General features: G+C 46.8%; 1 protein-coding gene across 1 annotated transcript; it reads right to left on the bottom strand.

Annotated features, from left to right (window-relative positions):
- Window positions 1-10200: 10200 nt before the first annotated feature.
- C1QTNF8 (C1q and TNF related 8) lies at window positions 10201-12139 on the bottom strand (the record flags this gene model as incomplete). The annotated part of the gene is made up of 2 exons (XM_083872280.1): window positions 10201-10748; window positions 11932-12139. 2 exons carry the CDS (start codon window positions 12137-12139, stop codon window positions 10201-10203), a joined length of 756 nt encoding a protein of 251 aa, XP_083728406.1.
- Window positions 12140-21727: the final 9588 nt, after the last annotated feature.

Genomic DNA, 21727 nt, shown 5'->3' with positions numbered 1-21727 from the left:
GGGCACAACCTGGCACTGCAGGGTCCCCTGGAGGACTTGGGGACATCAACAAGGGCACAGCCTGGCACTGCAGGGTCCCCTCATGGATTTGGGGACTTCAAGGAGGGCACTGCAGGGTCCCCTCATGCACTTGGGGACATCAAAGAGGTCATGGCTTGGCATTACAGAGTCTCCCGGAGGACTTGGGGACATCAAGGAGGGCATGGCCTGGCTCTGCAGGGTCCCCTCATGGGCTTGGGGACTTCAAGGAGAGCTCAGTTCATGCAAAAGGAACATGTGGAGCCCCTAGAAGCTCCAAGAAATGTACACAGAGGGCTCTTCCCTGCTTTTCCCAGCTGGAAGTGCCAAGCCCTTGTGGTGTCCTGATGGATCTGAGGTTTGGGACTGCTTTGGGTCCTCCAGGGAATGATTTCCAGGCTTTGTTACCCCTCTAGTGATGCAGACCAATGCTAAGCCAGCTCTCATTCCCTTGTTAAGCTGGGTTTGAGGCTGCTCTGCCCTGGTGGGATCAGCTCTGAGCAGCAAACAGCTCAGCTGGGAGCTTTGGGAATTCTTCAAGGGGATTTCTGAAAGGAAAATGAGATTTCTTCAGAGTTTCATGCAAAAAAGGCTCCAGCACTGCTCTGGAAATGGGTTCCGGTGTGCTGGGTGCTGCCTTTGCTTTGTTTTCCTGTCACTAAGCCATCCCAGGGAGCCAGAACAGTCAGGAGCTCTTCAAACACAGCCAGAAAGGATAAAAAGCCAAGATTAGGAAAACCTTTTGGAAAGGAATCAATGTACCCGTGACATTTCCACCTTCCCACCCTGTCAATGTGCTGTAACCCCATCATTGTGATGTCAGTGCTGGTGGCCGGGGAGCCCTGGGGAGATTCTGTGTCCAGTCCTTGGTTCTGAGTGTTAGTCTGGACTCAAAACTCTGCGTTTCCAGAAATTAAACCCAGCTTAACCCCCTCTGAATGTAAGTCTGGACTCAAAACTGCGTTTCCAAAATTAAACCCAGCTCAATCCCCTCCTGACTGGAGTGGTGTTTGCACCTCAATCCTGGAAGGTTTTTCCCCAATTTTAATAATTCCGTGATTCCATTTATTCTGTTGGATGTGACACTCACATTCCCAAAACCAGGGACTCCCAGGTTTCTCCCAGTGCCCACCTGCCCTAGGCCACATTCCAAACCCCAACACAGCCAGGTTTAACAGATTCATGAATAAAATGAACTTTTCCCGTCGGTTTGGTGTGGGCTGGGCTGTGATTCCCTCAGTTTCCCACCTGAAATGATCCCTCCCGGAAGCTCCAGAGTGGGAAATTACTGGAAAGGTCAAGGCTGGGGCAGGAAAATCTGCCGTGGAAAGAAAAAGGATTTTAACAAATAAAATCTTCCTTTAATTTTAATAAATTTCCCTTTTCTGGGAAGGAGCTAAGCCCTAGCTTGGCAGACCAAAGAGAATTTCTCTCCTCCTTCCATGGAATTTGATCAAATCCTTGGAATTGAGCAAAGGAAGTTTAATCTGGAGGGAACAGACCCTGGAAAAGAGGTGGATGAACCACGACCTTGTTTTCCTCATGCCCCAGACCAATCCCATCTCCATTCCCACTCCTCCAGGTCAGGATTAGGATCCCAATTCCCAGAAAACAGAAATCCCAGGCAGCCCATCCAACATTCCTGTTGGTCATGCTGCAATCCATCATATTCAAGGAGCAAATTTAGGAAAGCCCTCAATGCCTCAATTGCCAGGAAAATTCCCTTTCCCACCAGCAGCTCCCTGGGGAATTCTGAGCCAAGGGAATGCTGCTTTGGAGGAGATCTTTTCCCAGCCCAAGGAAATTTTTTCCTGGGATTTTCTGGAATTTTCTGGGATTTCTGGATTTTTTTTTCTGCAGCTCCTGCAGATCATCTCTCCCAGATCCTCGCAGCCTTTGATGATTCCCTCTCCATCCTAAAAAATTCCTTCCTCATCCTAAAAAAAATCTTTCCTCATTCCTGCTCTGTGCCTTGGGAAGCTCTTCTGGTTTTTCCCTGAATCCCCAAGCACCATTTCTGGGTTTTTCCTGGCAGCTTGGCAGTGGGATTTTGAGGAGCCAGCTGAGCTGCCAACATCCCTGCACACGTTCCATCAAAACATGTCAACCTTCCACAAAGACTGACAAATTCCCTGGAAAATCTGTCCTCCCAACCAGCCCTTCCCAGGGAGCTCCAGACAGCATCAACACTCCCCAAATCCCCCCTTTTATAATTTTTTTTTTTTTTATTCACACATTTCAGCCCCAATCCCTCAGCCCCAGGGATTGAGTGACATCTTTAATACCTCGACAGACAATCCTTCTGAATTTCAGCTTATTCAGCTTTTTCCTTTGATTCATCCAAGGGTTCCAAATGTTAGCTCTGCTCTGCTGAAATAAAAAATAAAACAAAAACAAAAAACAAAGCCACCCATGGAAAGATCATGGAAAATTTGCCCAGTGTCCACCTGACTGACCTTCGGAAGGTGGAAAAAAATCATTTGGATAAAATAAAAATTAAATAAAATAAGAAATGAAAAATAAACTGGAATTTTTGGTTCAGGCTTTAGTTATGAATATTCAATGAGATCCATGGAATAAAGGGAATTCCAGCTGCTGGATGCCAAAGGATGTGAAGAAAAAAGGAAAAATCCATCTTTGGGATCCAGGAGCAGCTTCCTTCAGGGATTCACTTTTTATTCCATGAAAAATGTGTTTAATTGAGAGGGGAAAACATGGGTTCAGTTTGGATAAGTGACATTAGGAGAGAGCAATTCCAAAGGGAGATTCCAGGTGGGCATCTCAGAGGGATTTGGATTCATGGGCTTCACTGGGCACCTCCTGGCTTTCAGCAGGATCTCCATGGAATCCTCTGCCTTTGGGATCTCTCCTGGCTGCTCTCCAAGGCAGGAAAAACCTAGGAATATTCCCAAAGTGTGGAATTTATCCCGGGATTTATCAATGGATTGAGAGCAGGCACCCATGGAATTTTTGCTCCTTCCCTCTTTAACTCCCAGTTAAAGGCAGCTTTCAGTTTCCTGGGATGGGATTATCCCTGGGATCCAAACATTCCCTGTGACACCAAGTCCTGGCCCAGCTTTGCTCCACCAGCAGCATCCCTAAAAGCTGCAAATTCCCAGTTCCCAGTGCCTTTCCCTGCTCCTTGGAACTGCAGCCAGGGCAGGAGTGGCTGATTTCATTCCTGTGATTCATTCCCAGGATATTTTATTTTGGATTAAATAAAAAATGAAATAAAATAATAAACTGGAATTTCTGGTTCAGGCTCCAGCTATGAATATTCAATGAGATCCGTGGAATAAAGGGAGTTCCAGCTGTTGGATACCAAAAGATGTGAAGGAAGGAAGTGTGGAAAAATCCACCGTTGGGATATAAGATACATTTAATCCTGCATTTTATCCCAGACTATCATCTGGGATCCATTTTATCCAGCTCCAGCCCTTGGCTCACCTAGAATGCCTCAGCTGCTCATGCTCCTGCTTTTCCTGGCTGGTTCATTCCCGCCCCTTTGGGTGTTGTTTGGAGAACTCCATGGAAATCTGGCACCGTTGCCATGGGCTGGGAAACGCTCTGGGATTTGCGTGTTCCCTCTCCCCTTTCCCACTGTGGTGCCGTCACACTTAATCCTTCTCCCTCTCTGCCCTGCATTCCCAGGAAAGGCACGGGAGGTGAGGCTGGCCCCATTGGCTCCCTTCTCCTTTCAACCCTGGATCTCGTTCCTGACCTCCCAAATATTGGAATGATCCCATTGCCTCCACCTGGGGATGAACCCGCAGGGCTTTTTCCAACAGGGAAAGCAGCAGCCCTTGGGAAAAGTTGGGAATGAACAGTGATGGACTGTGGGGATGGGAGATAATGGAGGAATTCCTGTTGAGGTTTGAACCTGGATGCAAACACAGCCCAGCCCTGGAAGTGCAGTGAACTGGGAATTATCAGGGAAGAGTTTTCCCTCCTGGTGCATCCTTCTGGGATGGGAGATCCAGGATTGCACCCTCCCTCAGAGGATCCCTGTTTTGTATTCCAGAGGGAGATTTGGGGCTTTTCCTCGCCCTGCTCCAGAGGTGAACCCCACCACGGTTTTCTCTGGAGAATCTGGTGGAAAAAAATAAAGGATAAAAACCCCTCCAAGGCCTCAAGGAATGGATGCTCTCCTGGCTTTTCCCAGCCAAACAAAGACTCATGGAATGGTTTGGATTGGGAGGGACTTAAAGCTCATCCCATTCCAAGACCTGCCATGAGCAGGAACAATTTCCATTATCCCAGGGTGCTCCAAGCTCTGGCCTTTGGCACTTTCAGAGATGGGGCAGCAATCCTGGGCATGATTTCTGCATCCAGGAGGAACAACAGAGCCAGGAAGCACAAATCCCATGCACAATTCTCAATTCCAAGTGCCAGGAAACACAAAATCCCACAGTTCCCAATTCCAAGTGCCAGGGAACACAAATTCCATGCACAATTCCCAATTCAGCAGAAATCCCCTGCACAATTCCCGATTCCAAGAGCCAGGGAATGCAAATTCCAAGCACAAGTCCTGATTCCAAGAGCCAGGGAACACAAATCCCATGCACAATTCCTGATTCCAAGAGCCAGGGGATGCAAATCCCATGCACAATTCCCAAATCCAAGAGCCAGGGAACACAAATCCCATGCACAATTCCCAATTCAGCAGAAATCCCCTGCACAATCCCCGATTCCAAGAGCCAGGGAACATAAATCCCACAATTCCTGCTTCACCCGAGGAGAAGCTTTGGCTCCGTGGTGACAGCAGCTCCCCTGGGCAGGGTAATTAATTAATTATGCATTCCCAGAATTAATGAGAGCGTCCTGTTTGCATCCCTGTCCCGTTTTTTTTTTTTTTTCCTCCACAGATTCCAGCCCCATATGCTGGGTGCCAGACAGGGCTGAGAGCCCCACATCCCACATTTGGAATTATTTTGTTTCCTGACGTGTCTGTGCCTGGCTCCTGACAGGAATCAGAGGCATTTCCATGGAATTAATTCATGGCACTCGGATGGTGTTTGGATTTTTCCAGCACGTTTTCAGGGAAGGGAAAAGCAGATCCGTGGATTTCTGAGCTGATAAAAAACCTGGAGCTGAGCTGGGGCGCACAGATAGAGCCAGGAAATGGGAATGCATCCCTGGAATTACAGGATCACTGAGATGGGAAAAGATCTCCGGCAGCACTGAGCCCATCCCTGTCCAATTTTTAATTGTAATTTTACAAATGAAAAATTTTAAACTGTAATTTTAGCCAGTGTCTTTCCGATCTTGGAAAAATTCAGGATTCTGACTTAAAAGGGATGAAAACCCAGAAAAACAGGGAGAAAAAAAATGATCTGGTGGGGGAATTGTTTTGGATTCTTCCTTGCATGGAGAAAGGGAGACTATTCCAACGTGATCCCCTGGAAATTCACAGCCTCTCTGTGCTGGGTTTTGGATCAACAAAACCCCAAATCCAGTGGCAATTCCTCACTTTCCTTCTTGCACATGGAATTTCACTCCTGAAATGGCCTTGGGGTGGTTGCATGTTCCCAACCCGGAGCCAGCAGACAGGGATTTGTTTCCAAAACCATCCAGACAGGAAGCAATTCCTTGGAGAGCTGATTTTTAATGTGATTTTCCCCTGGAAATAGCATTAGGCCGTCATTCCCAATGTCTGGCAGGAATTGTTGGGTGCCCAAATCTCTGCAGCAGCTTTTTTGGCTGGAATATAAATGCAGCTGGGGGGGTGGGGAAACATCCACAGGTTTGGGAATTGGGAAGCAAATCCCTCCTCATCCCAGGGATCCCGCTCATCCTCCCTGTTTGCCCATTCCTGAGGGAATGAACCTCTTCCCACACCTCTGCTGGGGCCAAATCCAGCCCTGCAAGGACACAAATTCCAGAGTTTTCCCCACAGGAAGGTCCTGCCCCATCAGAATCCCAAAGAATTTTACTGGGAAACCTGGGAGAGAACAGGAAACCTCCCAAAATTAAGCAAGGGAAAGGTGCTGAGGGCAGAGAGCACTCATGGATTTGGCCTTTTCAGGTGCTGCTCCCTTGATCCTGCCAGTAAAAATAAAACCACTCTGGAAAATCAGGAGGAGAATGAAGAATCTTCAGGATTTACAGGAACAGAGCACGGGGCAAGAACAGGGAACTTCCAAAATGGATCTCACCTCTCATCCTGTGGAAGGATGGAGATTCCCAGCCCATCCAGAGTTTGGGAATTGTCATTCCCAACCTGTCCTGGCTTTGGGAATTGCCATTCCCAGCCTGTCCATGGTTTGGGAATTGGCATTCCCAGTTTGTCCAGAGTTTGGGAATTGTCATTTCCAGCCCATCCATGGTTTGGGAATTGCCATTCCCAGTTTGTCCATGGTTCGGGAATTGCCATTCCCAGCCGGCCCAGAGTTTGGGAATTGTAATTTTCAGCCTGTCCTGGCTTTGTGAATTGCCATTCCTAGCCTGTCCATGGTTTGGGAATTGCCATTCCCAGCCTGCAGGGAGGGTTTGGGAATTGGCATTCCCAGCCCAACCATGGTTTGGGAATTGCCATTCTCAGCCTGTCCATGATTTGGGAATTGGCATTCCCAGTTTGTCCATGGTTTGGGAATTGCCATTCCCAGCCTGTCCATGATTTGGGAATTGGCATTCCCAGTTTGTCCTGGGTTTGTGAATTGGCATTCCCAGTCTGTCCATGGTTTGGGAATTGTCATTCCCAGGCCATCCATGATTTGGGAATTGGCGTTCCCAGTTTGTCCATGGTTTGGGAATTGCCATTCTCAGCCTGCAGGGAGGGTTTGAGAATTGCCATTCCCGGCGTTCAGGGAGGGTGTGGAAGGCCAAAGTCTCCCTCCAGGCTTTTAGCCAGGATTGCTCCCTGGCTCGGAAATGCTCTCTCTCTCTGTTTGTTTTCCCACTTCACTCTCCCATCTCCTGCGTTTTCTCCCAATCCTTGGGAGGGAAAGATTCTTGCTGGAGTCATTAAATCCCATTCTACTCATCCAGGGGCAATCCATTAGCCTGATTTGTTGCCTAGTTTCCTTATCGGCCTCGATGTTATCTTGCTGTTCCTGTCGTAAATCCAAAGTTTCCTCCTGGAGAGGAAGGGAAGAGTTTGCCCAAGGCACCGGTGCCTGTTGTTATTCCCGAGAAAAATCCATCCAGAGGGATGAAACCACACCCAAAGAGTCTCTGTATCCCCAAAATGGGCTGGGAGAAAGTGGGAATGAGGGATCATGGCATTCCTGGGATAGAGGGAGTGGAACAACACAAAGCAGAGGAGGTTTAAGTTGGATTTTAGGGATTCCAGCCCTGGAAAAAGGATTTTAAAAGGTGACGGTGGGAAAATCTTTGGACATTTTAGAGATTCCAATTAATTCCCCAAAAATCCCTTGGCAGGCTGAGATTCCCGGTGGTTTTTAGGCCACCTGGATCCTGTGGGCACCCTTTGGATTTTGCCCCTGGAATTGAACTTCATGATTTCCCTCTTTATCCCCAGAATAGGCTGGGAGGAGGTGGGAATGAGGGATTGTGGCATTCCTGGGATAGAGGGAGCTGAACAAGCAGAGTTGGGGAGGTTTAAGTTGGATTTTATGGAAATTTCCTTCCCAAAAGGGGTGTCCAGCCCTGAAAAAGCCATGTAAAATGTGGCAGCTTTGACATATTCCAGTTTTTCCCCCCAAAACCTTGGCAGGTTGAGATTCCTGGTGGATTTTAGGCCATTAAGGACAATTTGAATCCCTTTGGATGCTTGGAAAAGTTGTTGTGCCCTTGGAATCGATGTGGATTTAATGATTTCCCTGCCCCTGGCACTGAGATGAGTCATGAGGGCTCCAAAATCCAAATATACCTCGTGGAGATGTGTTTATTCAGGGATAAAAATGACGGATTTTTGCTGCTTCCAAGGAGAAAGGGAATTCTCTGGAATTCCGTGGCTTGAACATGTTCTGAGTGGGGTTTTTCCAGCCCTGGCAATAATCAGAGATTTTTTAAAATTGTGATTTTTAGCCAGAGCAGCAAATGGGAGATGGGAATGAGCCCAAAATGGTGGGGAAACTGCTGTATCTGTGAGGAATGAGGAATTCCAGAGCAGCTGGGAATGCTCCTGCTCCAGCACAGAGCTCCTGCCAGCAGCACATCCAGCTGGGAATTCTTTTTCCTGCCTAGGGATGGGACAGGGAGGATTTAGAAGTAAGAAAAGGAGGGGAAAAGATGTCGAGCTCTCCAATGTGGCTTTAAAATTCATGGAAACTTCCCAGGTTTCCTATTCAGGATGCACGTCCTGGAAAGCACACTTGAGGTTTCAAGGCTTGGGAACTATTTTTATCCAGGATTTTCTATTTAGAAGTCTCTATTTTCAGGAAAATTTGGATATTTTGAAGATTTGGGCTCGATTTAGAGGAAAAGGAGTTGGTGACAGCTTCCTTTTGGGAATTCTTTGGATTAAAGGAGCTAAAATTGTCCCCAGAGACTTTTCCAGGGTCAGTGTGGTACTTTTAGCTCAGGAATGACAAATAACTTATGGAAAAGAGAGAAACAACCCCAGGTACTGAAAGCAAAATCTTTATTTCAGCTACTTTTCCCAAAGCTGGGGGAGGTGAGATCCATGGAAGCATTTTCCTGGTAAGAATTTCCCTGGATTCTTTGTACAAAAGGTTTGGGAAGCAAAGGTGAGATTGGGAGAAAGGAAGAGGAGGAATGGGATAAAATGATGGGGTTTTGCTGCATGCACCACGATTCTATCCATACTTTTTTAGGAAAAAAATCCCAAATTCCTAAAAATCACTGCTTGAAGTAAAGCACCTTTTGATTTCCAGTTTCCCCTCCATTTTACAGAAATGATGGTGCTCCAAGATGGGAATTTCTGGGGAAAAAACTCCCAAATCCCTAATAATAATAATAATAATAATAATAATAATAATAAATCTTTTTGATTCCCAGCTTTCTCTCCGTTTTCCAGAAATGATGAGAAATGATGATTTCAGGAGCACAGCCTGAAATCCCAGCTTGACAAATCCCAAATTTCCACCATTTTGTTCAATTGGGAAGCACATTCCCAGCCAGGCTGGGAAGTTTTAATGGGAAGTTTTTCTCTGGAGCTTGTGCTTGTACTGAGCTGTTTCCCTGGAAAAGCTTTCCAGAATCCACGTGCTGTTATTTCTCTGATTCCACCATTCTGCTGGAATCACAGAATATGACACAGAAACTGGAATTTGGGATTGTTTCCTGTGCAAAATATGAATTTTAACGCCAAAATTCCTGCCTGAGAGGAGCCAACCTGGTGCTGCTGCTGAGGAAGGGGCTCTAATTAGCCAAGATTTTTGCAGGAATAACAAAATTCCTTAATTAGCATCTGGATAACAGCTCTGGTCCTCAGGGATATTTATTTTATCATAATGATATCCTAATTATTGTAATTCCTTCTCCAAAGCACAGCAAAGGAGGGAGGTTTTGCTGCCAACTTGGCAAATATTTTGGGAAAGCTCCACAGGGAGCTAGGAATCTTCTGGGATTTTTTGTGCAGGTGGAACAGTTCCCTCCACCCACACAGGGATGGAAAGCCATCCTTCAAATATTCCAAGCGGGACAGGAGGTGCAGAGCAAAGTGGAATTTTTGCTGTCAACTTGGCAAACTCTTCAGGGATGTTCCCGAGGGTCTTTACAGGGAACTGGGAACTTTCTGGAATTTTCTGTGCAGGTGGAACAGTCGCCTTTGTCCACACAGGGGTGGAAAACCAACCTTCCAAGGGCTGTAAATATTCCAAAATGGAATGGGAGATGCAGGGAAAGGAGTGAAATTCTTTGCTGCAAACTTGGCAGCTCTTCAGGGATGTTCCTGAGGGGCTACACAGAGAGAGTTGGAAAACTTCTGGAATTCTCATGCCGTTGGAACAGTCCCCTCCATCCATAAATGAGTGGAAAAACCACCCTTCCAAGGGCTACAAATATTCCAAATGGAACGGGGGATGCAGAGAAAAAAAGAGAATTTTTTGCTGTCAGTTGGACAAACTCCAGGGATGTTCATTCACAAAGGGAGCTGGGAACCCTCTGGAATTCTCGCAGCAGCTTGGATCCACCCAGACATGGAAAAAAAACAACTCTTCCAGGGGCTGCAACCATTCCAAACAGAATTAGAGACACAATTCTAAAGGGAAGACACTGCTGGAAGGCCCAAAGCTTTTCCCTGGAGCTGAGCAGCTCCTACTCCAGGGTGGGTTTGATCAGGTGCCCGTTGAAGATGATATACACATCCGACTCCTCGCTGTAAATGGCATTTTCCCTCTCCCTCTTGAACATCCTGACCCAAACCTCGTCCTCTTCCTGGAGCTCCAGCATCAGGCTCTGGCTCTGCATGATGCTCCTGTCGCTGGGCTGGGCATACAGGATGGCCATGGCCTCCTCGTTCCTCATCAGGTGCACGTAGGTCTCCTTGAAATTCCAGGTGTGCACGTTGAGGCTGAAATAGTAAACCCCAGGGACGTAGCAGAAGAACTTGCCAGTGAACATGTTGAAGTGCTGGTAGAGGTTGACAAACTCCGTGTCAAAGGTGACGTGCTGGAAGTAGTGGGAGCTGTGCAGGGCTTTGCGGCGTCCCACGGAGAAGGCGGCGAAGAGCTGCTTGCAGGAGTGGCCCTGGGGGCCCGGCTGCCCCTTCTGGCCCTTCCGCCCGCTCAGCCCGCGCTGTCCCGGCTCTCCCGCCTTCCCCACAGCTCCCGGCGATCCCCGCTCACCCATCTCGCCCTTCTCACCTGCCAGGAGAGGGGAAAAGGGTGTCAGGGACAAGGAGAGGGAAGGATGGGTTCTGGGATTGGGCTGGAGACAGGTAGCAGAGGAGGGGCTGGTGTGTTGGGATGTTCGTCACTCATCAGCAGCTTCCCAGCTTCCAGAAGGATTAATGTGGGAATGTTGGTCAGATGTCAGAACCTTCCCATTCCTCTGAGGGATTAACCCAGGGATGTTGGTCAGATATCAGAACCTTCCCAATTCCTCTGAAGCATTTACCTGGGAATATTGGTCAGATACCAGCAGCTTCCCAGTCCCCAGAAGGATTAATATGGGAATATTGACCAGATATCTGCACCTTCCCGTTCCTCTGAAGGATTAATCTGGGAATGTTGGTCAGATATCAGAACCTTCCCATTCCTCTGAGGGATTAACGCAGGGATATCGACCAGATATCAGCAGCTTCCCATTTCTCAGAAGGGTTAACTCAGGGATATTGGCCAGATATCTGCACCTTCCTGTTCCTCTGAGGGATTAACCCAGGGATATTGGTCAGATATCAGCAGTTTCCCATTTCTATGAAGGATTTACCTGGGAATATTGGTCAGATATCAGAACTTTCCCATTCCTCTGAAGGATTTACCTGGGAATATTGGTCAGATATCAGAACCTTCCCAGTTCCCAGAAGGATTAATATGGGGATACTGACCAGATATCTGCACCTTCCCATTCCTCTGAAGGATTAACCCAGGGATGTCAATCAGATATCAGAATTTTTGCAATTCCCAGAAGGGTTTATCTGGGAATATTGGCCAGACAGCAGCAGCTTCCCAGTTCCCAGGATTACCTTTGGGTCATGCTTGGGCATCACCACATTTTGGGGACCCTTTGACCTTGTTCTGGACACATTTTGGGCATGACAAACTTTTGGGCCCCCCTTGACCTTGTTTTGGGTGCCCCTTCACCCTGTTTTGGGAACATTTGGGCACCACCACATTTTGGACACCCCTTGCCCTTTGTTTGGGCACATTTTTGGCACCCCATGACCTTATTTTGGGTGCCCCTTGGCCCTGTTTTGGGCAAACCATGTTTGGGGCACTCCTTAACCTCATTTTGGGCACATTTGGGGTACTCCTTGACCTTATTTTGAATTTCAGGCTGAATTCTGCTGTAGGGAAGGAAGAGCAGCAAGGATCGAGCTGCACCCACCTTTGAGGATGGTGATGTTGATGGTGGGCTGGATTTTGGGCAGGGAATATTGGAGATGAGGGCTCATCCTGGCAGATCTCTGGGAGATGATGGACACGGGCTGCTCCGAGGGCCCGCAGCACCTCACACACGACAGGCGGTGCCGGGGTGGAGCCATGCCCGGCTGGGATCCGGCATTCCCAACGGAGAGCAGGAGCAGCAGGATCATGGTGCTCATCCTCAGGAGCAGCTGGAGAGGAGAGAGAATTTGTGACATTGAAGAGCCACCAAACCTGTTCTTGCAGCAAGTATCTCCATAAACTCTAAAAAAGTTTAAAACTCCTCTCCCAAAGTGAAGCAAAATTGTGTTTAAACAGTTGCAACCAACCGAAAATTTAATTTTCCTTTCTTTCTTCTTTTTCCATAGTGTAGGTTAATAAAATCTATCTGTTTTACTTTGAAGTTGAGCCCGTTTCATCTTTTTCTCCCCAAATCCTCTCTCTTACTTAGCAAATAAAATTCAGTGAGTATAAAACCACAAGAGTTCCCCTTGTCTCTGTATTTTCCCTCCTGTGCCTGGCTGGGATCCGGCATTCCCAGCGGAGAGCAGGAGCAGCAGGATCACAGTGTTCATCCTCAGGAGAAGCTGGAGAGAAGAGGGAACACCAACCATTGACAATTAACATATTCCATACATAAAAACACATAACAATTAACATGTACCACCAGGCTTTGATACAACTTCAACCTTGCCACTTTCTGGAGTATTTGGATCCCATCCTGGATTTTCAAGCTCCTCACTGACCTGTTCCTAAGGAAAGTTTGGAGCTGATAATGGGAGAAATGCAGGGAGAAAATTCCTCTTCTTTTCCCCTGTTCCTAGGGAGGGATTGGAGCTGATACTGGGAGAAATCCAGGCAGAAAATGTCTCAGATGGGGAAAAAAGAGGAATTTTCACTGACCTGTTCCTAAAAAAAATTGCAGTTGATTCTGGGAGAAATCCAGGCAGAAAATTCCTCTTTTTTCTCCATCTGAGGCATTCTTTCCCCCTGGATTTCTCCCAGATTCAGCTCAATCCTTCCCTAGGAACAGGTCAGTAAGGAGTCAGAGACAATTCCTCTCTTTTTTCACATTTAAATCATTTTTTCTGTGGATTTGTCCCAGAATCAGCTCCAATCTGTCCCTGGGAACAGGTGAAAAGAAGAGGAATTTTTTCTGGCTCTTCCCTGCCCTGTTCCCAGGGAAGGATTGGAGCTGGGCCACTCATTCCCATTCCATGTGTAATTAGTGTCATTCCACTAATTGCAGCAGAGCCTCGTGGCTTTTTTCACCATTCTTCTCTCAGTAGGGTCAAGCAATGTGTCTAACACAGAGTTCAAATCAGCCCAGTCAGGGTTTGGTGAACTGATTGCCTGTCCCACCAACGTTCCTACTTTATCTGGGAATTAGATTCTCTTTGTATTTCCCACAGTAGTTTTCCACTAACTCAATAAGGGAGTATGGAACCCTCACATGCATCAAACCCTGACTGGAGTCCTAGAAACTTAGTATGTAGTAATAACTAAGAGTTAAGATGGAGGATTTTGGGTGTTGTCTTAGTCCTTCTTCACCTCCCTCTTCCTTCTTCTTCATGGTTTTGGGTGGTTTTCTGTAATTGGGTGAAAAAGGTCCTCATTGCAGGCCACAAGTGGTCATTATTGGGTCAAAACCATAAATAATAGAGGTGTCACCTTGTTATTGGGTAATTATCACTTTAAAAACCTCGGGAAGAGTTAGAAGCATCCATTTTACCCTCATGTTCTAAGAGTTCATAGTGTGTGAGGCTGTAAATACTCAAATAGATCAGAGATAATAAACATTCCAAGTCTGTACTGGAAGCCCACGTTTCCGTGTGTCTCTATCCCAACCTTGGCAGGGAAGAAAAGAAGCAGAAAATTCACAATTGCCGACAGCTTGCCTCAGTGGAGTTTGTAAAACTCCATGGTTCTGGTCTTTTTGGCCTTGCACTTTTGGAAATCAGGCTACGTTCTTGTTGTGGTTTTATGTTCGCTGAATTTTGTTTGCTAGCTGAGAGAGAGGATTTGGGGAGAAAAAGGCAAAACAGGCTCAACTTCAAAGCCAAACAGAGAGATTTTATTAGCATACACTAAGGGAAATGAAGAAAGGAAGGAAAATGAAACTTTCAAACACTTTCTTTGCTACCATGAACAGTTCACTTTCTCACTCAACACAGAGAGAAAACTATGATTTTTGGTCAGTTGCAGATTTGTGACATTAAGAGCCACCAAACCTCTTCTTGTAGCAAGTATCTCCATAAACTCCAAAAAAGCTCCTCTCCCGAAGTGATGCAAAATTTTCTTTAAATAGTTGCAACTGACCGAAAATCATAGTTTTCCCTCTGTGTTGAGTGAGAAAGTGAACTGTTTGTGGTAGCAAAGAAAGTGTTTGAAAGTTTCATTTTCCTTCCTTTCTTCATTTCCCTTAGTGTATGTTAATAAAATCTGTTTGGCTTTGAAGTTGAGCCTGTTTTGCCTTTTTCTCCCCAAATCCTCTCTCTCAGCTAGCAAACAAAATTCAGCGAACATAAAGCCACAAGAGTTCCCCTTGTCTCTGTATTTCCCCTCCCGTGCCTGGCTGGGATCCAGCATTCCTGGCAGAGAGGAGGAGGAGGAGCTGGAGAGGAGAGGGAACACCAACCATTGACAATTAACATATTCCATACATACATACACGTAACAATTAACATATACTGTGTACCCGATATTTTCTGAGCCTGAGAATTGCTGAGTTCTTCCCAAGTGAAACTTTTCAACAGTCTTTCTTTTTCCCAAAACAATCTTGTGTAAATAGTATTTCTTTCCCATAACAGCAGGTGTTGTTTGCTATTTCTGTTCCTCAGCCAATGGGAGAAGTGTCAGCCCTATGGACCAATAACGTGTCTTTTAGTGCAGTGTGTTGTATAAGGGCTGAGTAATTGTAAATAAAATCTGATTTCTACTGCCCCCTGACTGGAGTCAAGCATCTTTATTTTGTATCCTATTGCGACAACATACCGCCAAGCTTTGACAGTGTTTTAACCTTGCCATTTCCTGGTGTGTTTGCATCCCATCCCGGGTTTTCAAGGGGGAATATCTGTGGGACAGGGCCTTGAAGGAGCCCATTTGCAATGCTCACCTGGGCTGATGTAACAGGGGAAAAGAAGAGATGGAGAGCGGGAGCAGCAGGATCTGCTCAGCTCACCCTCGGGAGCAGCTGGAGAAGAGAGGGAACACAAGCCATTAACGGGGCCATCCCAGTCAGGGCCACCTGGCCAGTGCTTTCCTTGGGGTTAATAATTAACGGGTCCTGGAGTGGCACCGGGAGACTCCGGGTGGGAACGGTGCACCTCGGAGTGCTGGAAAAGGAAATTCCTGGCTGGCATTGCCTGTGACAGCTGCCAGGAGACACTGGGTCAACAAAAGAACCAGGGGGAAAAAATCCCAAGCCAAACAAAACCTGCTGGGAGCAGAAGCGCCCCTGGAAAAGCTCTTGGAGCAACCTCTACAGGAAGTTCCTGGGGAAAGATAAAAGTGATGTTCTGTTGGTTGGTTTGGTGCCTTGATATCCCCAAAAATTCAAAATTAAGGGCAAAATAAGGGGGGGGGGGGGGGGGGGTGTTATATATTTATTCTATATTTATAGTTGTTTCTATATTTATATTTATTTCTATATTTATTTTTATATTTCTATAAATATATTTTATTCTATAAATATAAAAAATATATAATTATATAATAATGGAATACATGTAATATAATGTAATATTAAAATATTATATTATAATGTATTATATCATATTATATTAGATCATATTAGACTATATTAGACTATATTATATTAGATGATACTATATTTCTATACAATTATATATACTTTTATATAAATACAAAAATATATGTATGTTTATTTAATTATATATTATTTATTTATATAATTTTATTTATTTAAAATATGGAATTTCATTTAAATATCGAGCCAAAACCTGATTTTTTTTTAAATGAGGAAAAGCCCAGAAGGAAAACAAAACAAAAAAGAACCAAAACCCTTTTAATCTTTAAATGTTCCCCAGCAGGCTCTTGCTGGTGACTTCTGTCCATGGTTTATCCTTTCCCATCTTCTCTTCCAATGGGAATTCCCCTGTGTATTTTCCAGTTTGATTTTCCCATGTGTGGGATGGAAACCCAAAGAGCAAAGTGGGATTTGCTCTGCACAAACCCTGGGGTTTGAGATTCCTTTGTTACATTTTCATCTGCTCCTGGTGAGCTCCAAAAGGTTTCTGGGAGAAATCCAGGGAGAAAAGTCTCAGACGGGGAAAAAAGATGAATTTTCTCTGGCTCATTATTAACCTGTTCCTAAGGAAAGATTGGAGCTGATAATGGGAGAAATGCAGGGAGAAAATTCCTCTTCTTTTCACCTGTTCCTAGGGAGGGAGTTGTTGTGGTTTGAAAGCAAAACGAGTGAGAGGCTCCAAGTCAGAAATATAATTTAATAAGAAGAAAGATAAAAAGGTAAAAACAAAATAAAATAAATACAATAACACAAAGGATCACTGACAAGGTCAGAATACAACCTGAGCAGGATGGTGGAAGCAGTCCAGGTGAGGTGCTCTTCCTGAAGCAGTGATCCTGTAGAAAGGTCTGGGAGCTCTGGTCCTCTGGGAATCCAGTGGGTAAGTGCTACCTGCACTGTCCCACATACCAGCTTATATCCAGGTGAGAATGCTTGGCTCCTCCCCCTGGGCAGAGCATCTCACAATAGCATGAGAAGTGTGAAATGGGTCCTTGATGGCCCATTAACAGAGATAACCCCTGGAGGGAGTTACCTGTGACTCATGGGCCATTAGCAGAAGACACTCCAAAGGCCATTAGCAGAGGAGGCAGGGGGCTTGGGAAAACACTAGCCCACCTGGTTTCAACAGTTCATGAAGATGGTGATAGAATAAATACTTTGTGTACATCCTACACTGCAACCCAGGACAGGATTGGAGCTGATACTGGGAGAAATCCAGGCAGAAAATGTCTCAGATGGGGAAAAAAGAGGAATTTTCACTGACCTGTTCCTAAAAAAAAAAAATTGCAGCTGATTCTGGGAGAAATCCAGGCAGAAAATTCCTCTTTTTTCTCCATCTGAGGCATTCTTTCCCCCTGGATTTCTCCCAGATTCAGCTCAATCCTTCCCTAGGAACAGGTCAGTAAGGAGTCAGAGACAATTCCTCTCTTTTTTCACATTTAAATCATTTTTTCTGTGGATTTGTCCCAGAATCAGCTCCAATCTGTCCCTGGGAACAGGTGAAAAGAAGAGGAATTTTTTCTGGCTCCTCCCTGCCCTGTTCCCAGGGAAGGATTGGAGCTGGAGCTGGGCCACTCATTCCCATTCCATGTGTAATTAGTGTCATTCCACTGATTGCAGCGGAGCCTTATCCAGGACAGATTTTTTGGATTGAAGCCTCTGTGGATCTTCTCCAAAGTCCAATTAGTGAGATGGACTCAGGCTGACCCAAGGCTCCTCTTCCACCATCTGGAATTCCTGAAATTGCTTGGGAAGGGGGTGCTCGATGGCCTGGATTTCACTGGAAATCCAGGATTCTTGGATTTCATGGATTTCATTCCAGAGGGAGGGAAGGAAGGAGAACTTCCAGCCTTGGAGCTGCATCTCTTGGAACAAAATGAGCCAGAGGGTGGAAAAAAAGGAGGGAAAACCTGTCAGGAATGGGGTTGGACCAGCATTCCTGGGAAATGTTTTCTTCCTCTTCTTCTCTGCTCCAAAAGAAATGTCAGTCACGCCTTTCCAGCTTCCTGGAAATCCAACAAATCCCTATTAGTGGGAAAATAATGACTTCCCCTCTGAGGGCACGGAATGTTCTTTCCTGAAATCCATCAGGTCTGGAAATCCCTTTGGATTTGTAATTTTGTACCCCATTCCAGTAGCAGCTGGAGGAAGGATCAAACCACCTTTTCCATGAGCATTCATGGCTGGAATTCCATGTAATTAAATCCTTTTAAATTTCTGTTGATTTTTAAAGCCACCTTTGAGTTTCCAACCGGTAATGGAGCCACGGGGAGATTAAATGGGCAGAAAATCCTAAAAACCAGCCCAGGATGGACTTGATGGTCTGGGAGGGTTTTTCCCACCTCAGGAATTCCGGGATTCCTGCTGATTTTTACCTTCCCATTATTCCTAAGGCTTCACTTGGAAAAAAAATCCATTACTATCCTTGCTTTGAATTCATGGACAACACCAGGCACTGCCCCTTTAAAATTGGGATTAAAATCCCGCATTTAAACCCAAAACTTCGATGGAAAACTCCATTCCAGATATGGAAAATATTCCAGTTGTGCCTTTTTATTTACCTTTTCTCTTCTCTCCAGCCTCAAGCTCCTCACGGCTCTGGAGCTCCTTGGATCGGGAGCAGCAGGAATCGAGGCATCCTCAGGGCTGGAATTTTCTGTGCTTCCTCTTGGAAAGGATTTCTCTGGGATTTGTTTGATTTTCCCCCCTCAGGAGGATCTAAAATTCCTTAGTGGGCAGCTCCTTGTGGAAAAACTGGAGGAGTTTCTGCGTTTTCCAAGGGAAATGCTGCTGGATTCCCGTCAGATAAAATATCCCAGAGATCCTTCAGGAGCTGCTCTACGGCAGAAAGGATTTGAGAAGTCCCAGACAGGAATATTTATATCCCAAAAAGGAAGTGGGTTGGGAATTCTCACTCTCTGTTGTGGTTGGAGGATGAGGCATGTTCTTGTCCGGGTGTTTATCCAACCCTGGGATGATGGAGAAGAGGGGCTGGAAGTGCTGCTGGACCTGGGACAGAGAGGCAGGAATGCAGGGAAAAATGGGATCCAGCCATGGAGAGACCCAGGAGTGGAGCTGCACCTGGATTTGCAGTGCCTGGGTGAATATTTGTCCCAGAATTTGCAGCTCCTTTCCCAATTATCCAGTTTATTTTGAATTTTCTGGTGGTTTTTTAGTCTGGGTCTGTTTCCACTGGGAGTGATTCCCTGAATTCCTCCATCCTGGGAGGAGCCAGCCCTGAGCAGCAACCACTGGGGTGCTCACCTGCTGGGAATTCACTGGGAATTCATCAGGAATTCACCAGGAATAGGAAGAGACGAGGTTCCCAAGGAAATATCCCTGCACACCGGGGGGATTGGATGGATTTAACACAATTCCATGGGGGTGCTGCAGGAGGAGAGGCCGTGCCTGCATGGAAGCACTCCCATGCACCTGGATTCCTGCACATTCCCAAGGTTCTGTCCTGCCACAGCAGGGGGAGGTCCGTCATTCCCAATGGAACATGGACAGGGAGCAGGAAGACGTCTGTGATTCCCAAGGGAACAGTTTTTTCCCTTTTTCCTCCTCTTCATCCCAAGGTTCCATCCTGTGCTGGGACAGGGAGAGGGAGGAGGTTCCCAGTTCCCAAGGGAATGGCTTTTCCCTTTTTCTTTCTCTTTATCCCATGGTTCCATTCTGGCCTGGAACAGGGGGCAGGAGGATGTTCCTGATTCCCAAGGGAACAGCCCTTCCCTCTCTCCCTCTCGGTGTCCCTGCCCGCACCTCTGACTCCTGCCGTGTCCCGGAATTGTCCCTGCTCCAGGCTGGGCGGCTCCCTGGCAGAATTCCCGGCTCCTGAGGCAGCGCAGGCGGTGATTCAGCAGGAATTACAGTAAAAGTCATTCCCAGGGCAGCTTCTCCCTCAGGACAAACCCCCCTGATGGAAGCGGCCGGTACCGAGCCCTCCTTCACCCTTCCCCATGGAAAAGCAGCTTTCCTGGGATTTGTCAATGCCGGGAATTCAGCCAGGAGCTGTCGGTTTGGGTTTTTTTTTCTCCCTGAAAAGGGTCTCGGGTGGGATTTTCCCACCAGGATGCGGTGCCTGGATCCCTCCTGGCCACGCTCCCAATCCCAATCCCATCCCGGAGCCAGCGGCACGTTCCAAAGCGCAATTCCCTGAAAGTTTCCGCCCCTGTGGAGACTCTAGAAAACGGCTCCTTCCTGCCCTGGATCCATCCCCATCCCGCCGGGAAAAGCTCCGTCCTGGGCTGCCCAGGGTGAATAACGGGATAGGGGATTTTAATCGGGACAAATTAAAGGCAGCTCAGCATTCCCAAACCGCTTCATTCCTGCTTTTCCCAAGGAATCCGCTGGGCGAGGTGGGAATTGCTGTGTTCCCTCAGGGGGATTCGATTCCTTTATCCCGATCCCTGGAACTCACCTCGTCCTTCAGAATCCCTGGATTTTCCTTCCCTTGCTATTCCTCAGCTGCAGCTCTCCGTGCTGGGATCCAAGGGAAACACGGAAAGTCAGGCTGGATCCTTGGGAAAACTTGGCAAAAGGAATTTTTTGCCTTGGTTTTCCTTGCTTGCACCGACTTGTGCCGTGGTTCTGGACCTTTGTCCCGCTCTGCTTTCCTCGGGATTCGCTGCCAGTCTGGAATTTCTGCAGGGCCTCTCCCAGGGATGGAAATAAAAAAATGAAAAAAAAATATCAGGATTTGAAAAAAAAAACAAAAAACAAAAAAACCCACAACCAACCAAAAAAAAAAAAAAAAAAACAACTCCACCACAGAACCCAAAACCACATCCAGAGTTCCAGCCAAGAGGGAAAGTGCTGGGATCACATGGATGGAAAGAATTTTTCTTTGGGATGTTCCAGCATCTTTTTAAGCAGGAGAAAGGGGAAAAAAAAGGAAAAAACGAAGCCACAAAAAAAAAAATCTCTGGGATTTGTACACAAGCTGGAAAAGTGAGAATGGCTTTGTGCTGCAAGAGGGGAGATGTGGATGGGATATTGGGAAGGAATTTTCCCTGGGAGGAGCTGGAATGGAATTCCCAGAGAGGCTGTGGCTGCCCCTGGATGCCTGGGAGTGTCCAAGGCCAGGCTGGATTGGGTTTGGAGCACTCTGGGATGGTGGGAATTGTCCCTGCCCATGGACCTGGATCAGCCTGAAGGTCCCTCTCAACCCAAACCATTCCCGAATTCCATGATTTTCATGCCCACACTTTTTTACCCTCAGTCACTTCCATGGGAAAACACTTTGGGGATTTATTTCAAGTCCCTTTGGACTCTGAATTTTTTTCCTTTTCCTTTTCCTTTTCCTTTCCCTTTTCCCTTTTTCCTTTTCTTCCCCTTTCCCTGTTTCCAACTTCATCCCATCAATTGCAGGAGGGGTGGAAGTTCCAGGTATCCCAAATCAGCCCCAGCATCATTCCTTGGGTAGGGATGAGAAGGAAAAGGGAATTTTGGATCAGCCTGGGAACACCAGGAGGGAAAGGGGAATTTCTCCCTCTCTGTGCCCTTTCCCATTCCAGGTTGAAATTTTCCTTTCCCTGGAGTTTTCCTGATCCATCCCAGCAGGGAGCAAGGTGCTCACAGAAATTCCTGTTTTCCCAGAGCTCCCAGTTCCCCAATTCCCAGAGCTCCCAGTTCCCCAATTTCCAGAGCTCCCAATGCTCCCAGTGTTCCCAGTGCTCCCAGCTCCCCAATTCCCAGAGCTCCCAGTGTCCCCATGCTCCCAGTTCCCCAATTCCCAGAGTTCCCAATGCTTCCAATGCTCCCAGTGTTCCCAGAGCTCCCAGTGTTCCCAGTTCCCCAGTTCCCAGTGCTCCCTGTGCTTCCAGTGTTCCCAGTGTTCCCAAAGCTTCCAGTTCCCCAATTCCCAGTGCTCCCAGTGCTTCCAGAGCTCCCAGTGTTCCCAGTTCCCCAATTCCCAGTACTCCCAGTGCTCCCAGTTCCTCAATTCCCAACGCTCCCAGTGTTCCCTGTGTTCCCAGTTCCCCAATTC

The sequence above is a fragment of the Zosterops lateralis genome (assembly GCF_965231275.1).
Source record: "Zosterops lateralis genome assembly, chromosome: 15".
Classification (NCBI taxonomy): Eukaryota; Metazoa; Chordata; class Aves; order Passeriformes; family Zosteropidae; genus Zosterops; species Zosterops lateralis.
The sequence above is the reverse complement of the archived record's forward strand: the minus strand, read 5'-3'. Positions and strand labels throughout refer to the sequence as shown.